Source organism: Dendrobates tinctorius, unplaced genomic scaffold (assembly GCF_039654945.1).
Source record: "Dendrobates tinctorius isolate UK_male_01 unplaced genomic scaffold, ASM3965494v1 ptg000059l, whole genome shotgun sequence".
NCBI lineage: Eukaryota > Metazoa > Chordata > Amphibia > Anura > Dendrobatidae > Dendrobates > Dendrobates tinctorius.
In genome coordinates this window covers 16,793,615-16,800,482 of record NW_027361727.1, presented here as the reverse complement: position 1 = coordinate 16,800,482, position 6,868 = coordinate 16,793,615, and the positions used below count along the sequence as shown (strand labels likewise).

The 6,868-nt window shown below is 43.9% G+C and overlaps 1 protein-coding gene across 1 annotated transcript; it reads left to right on the top strand.

Moving 5' to 3' along the window:
• Window positions 1–496: 496 nt before the first annotated feature.
• LOC141092454 (olfactory receptor 1S1-like) lies at window positions 497–2,980 on the top strand. Its single transcript, XM_073578618.1, has one exon. The coding sequence runs from the start codon at window positions 892–894 to the stop codon at window positions 1,810–1,812; it is 921 nt and encodes a 306-aa protein (XP_073434719.1). The 5' UTR covers window positions 497–891; the 3' UTR covers window positions 1,813–2,980.
• Window positions 2,981–6,868: the final 3,888 nt, after the last annotated feature.

Below are 6,868 nucleotides of genomic sequence, written 5' to 3'. Positions count from 1 at the left end.
AGACCTGCCTCTAACAATTGTGGGTGGTGCGTAGCTCCGTCCACTACTGTTAACCCGGAAAATACAGCTGACTGTCCTTAACAATATGCTTGCATGGGGGCCATAATTCTCCCATCGGCACACCCGTGATGTGATCGCGAGCCTCTGATGGCTTGCTATGACAGCAGGGGGTCTGTTGCAGGCCTTCTTGCTTGTCACCATGGAGCTACTTTTAAACTTTGCCTGTGGTTGAGCTTCAAAGGAGACCATGATTTTTACTATATGCACCAATGCTGTGGCATTGCTGTATATATCACAAGCGATCAGCTTTAAGTCCCCTAAGGGGACTAATATGAACAGTAAAAATTAAAAAATTAAAAAAACAAAAATTGGTAAAAAAAAACATAAAAGATCAAATCCATCCCCCTTTCCCTCATTAAAAATTAAGATAATAAAAAAATTTTAAAACACACATATGTGACATGGCCGCATTCAGAAAAGTCCGACCTATCAAAATACAAAAATGGTTTACCCGACCGATAAACACCATAAATGAAATAAAAATTAAAGAATAACAAAATGACTTTTTTTGGTCTCTAGAATGCCACAAAAGAAGAAGGCATTGACAGAGAAGAAGAGAAGGACTAAACGAAAACACAAAAAAATGCAAAAATTGACCCTGTCGTGCCAAATTATAAAAATGTACAAATTGGGGTCTAGTAAGTTGAAGGGATGGATTCATATCCTCAAATTCAGTGGGATTCAAAGATCCTGTTATTGTCTCGCATACTTAAGTGAATGGAAATAGTCTTAAACTTTTCAAGTTCCATATCATAGACACCAAACTAGTGATATATCTAACGTCAATTATCCAACCCTACAGGCTGAATAAACCCGATGGTGTTGTAAAGCATGTGCCAGAATAATCAGACCAAGGTTACCGAGTTTATTCTTCTTGGATTCTTCAGCTTCTACGATTTCAAGATTTTATCTTTTCTCCTGTTCCTCTTCGTCTACGTAGTAATACTGAGTGAGAATCTTCTGATCGTCGTACTCATTTCCGTAAGCCAGTCCCTTAAACATCCTATGTACCTTTTCTTAAAAAATCTGTCTGTCGCGGATATCCTGTCCACATCAAATGCTGTGATTTCCTTGCTAGAAGTCATCCTGAAGACAACGAGGAGAATACCTGTCTGGCATTGTATATTTCAGTATTACATTCATTGTTCCTCGGGATTTGTACAGTCATTCCTCTTGACCGTAATGTCCTTCGACAGATATCTAGCTATTTGCCATCCGTTGCGTTACGCCACTGTTATGAATGTTGAAAATTGCCTCCGGCTCGTCTGTTCCTCTTGGCTTGTGGCCTTTCTCCTAATGACGGGTGAAATGATATTATTGCATCAGCTGCAGTTCTGTGAATTCAACGTCATTGACCATTTTTTTTGCGACATAGCTCCAATCTTAGAACTTTCGACTTCAGACACCACTGTGGTTACATGGTACGACTTTGCGCTATCGCTTTCTTTTATATTTCTTCCATTTGTGCTCGTTCTTGCATCTTATATTTGTATCATCATCACCATTCTGAAAATTTCTTCGGTGATCGGACGCAAGAAGGCATTTTCAACTTGCAGCTCACATCTGGCTGTGGTTTGCACGTATTACGGGACTCTTGTCGCAATTTATCTAGTGCCGTCTTCTCAAAGTCTTCTTGACGAAAACAAATTTCGGACTTTAATGTATACTGTGATAATTCCACTGGTAAATCCTGTTATTTACAGCCTCAAAAATCAGGAAATAATTGGGGCCATGAAGAAGCTTTTTCATTAAAACGTGCCATGGGAACAAAGTAAATGTAAACAGTTATAATAAACATCTACAAAATACGAAAAGCTACTCTTACACACGTGGTCAAAATGGTTGGTACCCCTCGTTTAATGACAGAAAAACCCACAATGGGGACAAAAAATAGCTTGACCTAAATCCGATTGAGCATCTTTAAAAAGAGCTTAAACATGCCGTCTGGAAAAGGCAACCTTCACACACGAGACAACTGGAGCGGTTTGCTCTTGAGGAGTGGCCAAAATACCTGTCGAGAGGAGCAGAAGTCTCACTGACAGGTACAGGAATCGTTTGATTGCATTGATTGCCTCAAAAGGTTGTGCAACAATATATTAAGTTAAGGCTGCTATCATTCCTGTCCAGGGTGACAGAGGGGTACCAACAATTTTGACCATGTGTGTAATTTTATTATTCAAATTAGATTTTACGCAGATATAATTTATACATGTGCCATCTCTGATTTTGTATTTTATGGTCAGTTCCTCTAACCTTATCAAACCACAATAATAATGTTAAAATGCAGATTCTTTACTGTACGAGCAGTGAGACTATGGATTCTTTACTGTAAGAGCAGTGAGACTATGGATTCTTTACTGTAAGAGCAGTGAGACTATGGATTCTTTACTGTAAGAGCAGTGAGACTATGGATTCTTTACTGTAAGAGCAGTGGGACTATGGATTCTTTACTGTAAGAGCAGTGAGACTATGGATTCTTTACTATACGAGCAGTGGGACTATGGAACTCTCTACCACATGATGTAATAGTTGATTCACTACTAAAACTCCAGAAAGGCCTGGATTATATTGAAAAATGTAATATTACAGGTTATGTGCACTAGATTCTGTGAGGGGACATTAATCCAAGGAACTAGTCTGTTTGCCGTATGTGATGTTGGAAGGAATTTTTTCCCTTTAATATGGAGCTAGTAGTGTCTGCCGCATTGGGTTTTTGCCTTCTCTGGATCAACATAACTGGACTTAAAGTCTACATTCAACCTTAAAAAACTATGAAACTATAAATATAAAATACCGAATCCACTGCTGTATTAAAATAAACTTTTAAAAGTGAACATTTATTGCACAGCTTGTCATATGGAAATGAGTCAGGAGTTTTCCAGTGATGGTTGTTGAATAGTGCAGCTTCATTTCCTCTAATCATCCCCACCTTCCCAAGGGTGTAATTTACAATATGGTGAAAAACATTTAGGCAGGGGTAGAAAAATATTGTTTGAATGCTTTAAAAAAATAGAATGCAAAGTGAAAAAAAATAAATGTAAATCAAATAAATATTTGGTGTGTCCACTAATTGCCTTCAAAACATCATCAATCTTCCTAGCCACACTTGCACACAGACTTATAAAGAAATAAGAAGGGCAGTTGCTCCAAACATCTTGGAAAATGAACCACAGATCTAATATTTGGGTGACTGTCACTCTTCTGCCAAAAGCAGGATGTTGCAAGAGTAGACTGAAGGGAAGAGGAGCTCTGCCACGAGGGTATGATTAAAGGGTTGCACCCCTGACACTGCCCTCTGCAATACTAAGCTGCCTAGCATCCCTACATGGGTTCGTTCGTTTCCCTGTCTTACCCTGACAACAACCCTGGCTAGTGCGTAGGGCAGCAGGATCGCTAGTCCTGCTCTGAAAAAAAATCACAAAGGGAAACAGACAAGGATAAAAGAAACAGTAATTATTCATTGCTCACCCAGACTACAGTAAGGGCAAAGGGGAAGGAAAAGGTGAGACAAACCAAACACTGTAGGAGATAAGGTAAAGGAAGACAAACAAACTTTCAAACAGATATCTCCAGAGACAACTCCTAGATGATCCCTCTTCTCACAGCTCTTACCTTTAGCTCCAAACCAGGTTATAGCAAGCTATCACTGGTAACTACCCCAGCTATGAGGTAAGTATTTATATCAGAGAGTGTCTGTCAGCCATATCCTCCTTTTTCACCTCTTGCTTTCTAAAACTCAACGTAAACAAAACTGAACTCATTATCTTTCCTCCATCTCACGTATCTTTCCTACCCGATCTATCTATTATGGTGAACGGCATCACGCTCTCTCCCGCACCTGAAATCCGCTGCCTCGGAGTAACCCTCGACTCTGACCTGTCCTTTAAACCGCACGTCCAAACTCTTGCCACCTCCTGTCACCTCCAACTCAAAAATATTTCCAGAATCCGTCCCTTCCTCAGCCCTCAATCTACTAAAACTCTTGCACATGCCCTCATCATCTTCCGCCTTGACTTCTGCAACACTCTCCTCTGTGGCCTCCCTGCTAACTCTCTTGCACCACTCCAGTCTGTCCTCAACTCTGCTGCCCGACTAATCCAACTCTCTCCTCTCTACTCCCCTGTCTCTCCCCTCTGCAATTCCCTCCACTGGCTCCCAATTCCCCAATGAATCCAGTTCAAACTACTAACACTGACCTACAAAGCCATCCACAACCTGTTCCCTCCCTATATCTCTGAACTAATCTCCCAATATCTTCCCTCACTTAATCTTCGATCCCCCCAAGACCTTCTACTCTCCTCCACACTTATTCGTTCCTCACACAACCGCCTCCAAGATTTCTCCCGAATATCCCCCATCCTCTGGAACTCCATGCCTCAACACGTCCAGTTATCTACCACCCTCGGATCCTTCAAACGGAACCTGAAAACCCATCTTTCCAGGAAAGCTTTCAGCCTGCAATAACCATTCTGCTGCCTCACCACCACCCAAGCTGCCGCCTCATCACCACCCGAGCTGCTGCACCCCCGACCTTCTGTCTCTTCCCCACTATCCCATAGAATGTAAGTCCGCAAGGACAGGGTCCTCTCTCTTCTGCACCAGTCTGTCATTGTAAATTTGTTTACAGTTAATGATATCTATAACTTTGTATGTAACCCCTTCTCATGTACAGCACCATGGAATTAATGGTGCTATATAAATAAATAATAATATTAATAATAGGGATCTGCAATTTCCAATCAATCAACACCACACCGATCTTCACAGCAATAGATCAGCATGGAGAAGAAAAGGTTTCTAGAAAAGATCACAGATGTGTTAAAGGAAAGTTACGTGAATCCAGGACTCACACTTACTAGTCAGGAAACAGGTCAACAGAAGCAGATGAAAGAACCATCAAGGGATTAATTCAGATGATCATGAGTGAGATACACACTACAGTAAATAAGTAAATAAATAAAAGATTCTCTTCCCAGCTTAGGTTTCAAGTTCATATTTTAGACAAATGAATCTTGAAGATCTCGTCATAAAACAAATTATAATTGTTAGAGTAAAAAAGGAGTTAATGTGTTCAGACCTGCCGAGTCTCACAATTAGAGTTTGGTAAGTCTCATGGAAAGTTTGAAATAAAGAAGTGTGCTACATCTGGCCTGCCCTAACTGGTAAGCTTCAATGGCCGAGCTGGAGGCCTCTGTTAGGACAACTCACTAGCACCAACACATGGACACATCACCCATCTTTCCCATACAAGGTTTTAATTGCAAGCTATGCATGGTTTCCTTTTTCACTCCCATTCACATGAGGCTGGTTTGGTACATGGAGAGGTAGGTCATATAGTGGTTAGGGACCATCCATATTAAAAGTACAACTTGACATGGTCGGATGGCTTTTGCTCTCCTTAATCAAAAAACATTCCGATGCTCTCTCCCACTCCGTAGTGTCATCAGAGGAGGAGGAGGAGCCTCGGCTAATTGTCCCTTCTGAGAGGCTGAGGACCGTGGCCCCGGTTTCGCTTGAGTCTGTGCCCCCGGGCAGGACTTTTGTGCCACCTAATCTGCGACTGGAGGTTCTCTCTTGGGCTCACTCATCCAGGGTGGGTGAACATTTTGGGACCAAGAGGACATCTGAGCTTCTGGCGAGGACGTACTGGTGGCCGCATGTGGCGCTTGATGTTGGAGACAATATTCGGGCATGTGTCTTCTGTGCCAAGAATAAGTCTTCTTGACAATGGCCTGCTGGGCTACTTTACCCCGTGCCGGTGGTAGATAGGCCCTGCGAAATGGTCTGAATGGACTTTGTGGTGGGCTTACCCAAGTCCTGTGGCTGCAGTGATCTGGGTAGTCACTGATCATTTTTCCAAAATGGTGCACCTAGTGCCCCTTTCGCAGGTACCTTCTGCATGAACCTTGGTGGCGTTGTTCTTTAAGCACGTTTTTCACCTACACGATATGCCTGACAAAATTGTCAGTGACCGGGGTCCCCAGTTTGTGTCTCGGTTCTGGAGAGAGCGTTGTCACCTACTCAGCATTGAGTTGAATCTCTATTCAGCTTACCATCCCGAGATGAATGGGTTGGTAGAGAAGGCCAACCAGACCCTTGTCACTTATTTGCGACATTTTGTTTTGGCCAGGCAGGATGACCGGGCATCCTTGCTACCGTGGGCAGAGTTTGGGCTGAACAACGCCGTAGCTGATTCCACTGGACAAACCCCATTCCTCCTTAACTAAGGCCAGCATCCGCGGGTTCCTGTGCCGATGCCCATGTCTTTCACCGTATCTTCCACCGACTCTAGGGTTGCAGACTGGACGATGGAGACACGTGACATTTGGGACCGCACACAGGATGCCATCTGAGCCTCCAAGGAGAGAATGAGGGTTTCCGCTGATGCTCACAAGCGCCCCGCTCCGACCTTTGCTCCTGGCAACTTAGTGTGGCTCTCCGCTCATAATATCAGGCTGCAAGTTGAGTCCACTAAGGCTGGTTTCACATTAGCGCTTTTTAAGCGCACGCACGGCCGGGGGTAGCTCCGCCCCCGAGCCGGCTCTCTGCCCGGCGTGCCCGCCCCTTGCTTGTAGCGCCGCCTCCTAGCGCACAGCGGCGCCTGCGATCAGCGCACCCTATCATTAGCATAGGGTGCGCAGATCGTGCGCAGGCCGTGCGCTAGTTGCGCTTTGACCTGCGCTGCGCACTTTTGACGGTGCGCCGTTCGCGCCAAAATCCGAAATGTTTGATTTTGGCGTGCACGGCGCACCGTCAAACGTGCGCAGCGCAGGTCAAAGCGCACGGCCTGCGCACGATCTGCGCACCC

What these genes read in the sequence shown, in the direction of transcription:
- LOC141092454 (XM_073578618.1), top strand. Translation starts at nt 892, where the DNA reads ATGTGCCAGAATAATCAGACCAAGGTTACCGAGTTTATTCTTCTTGGA.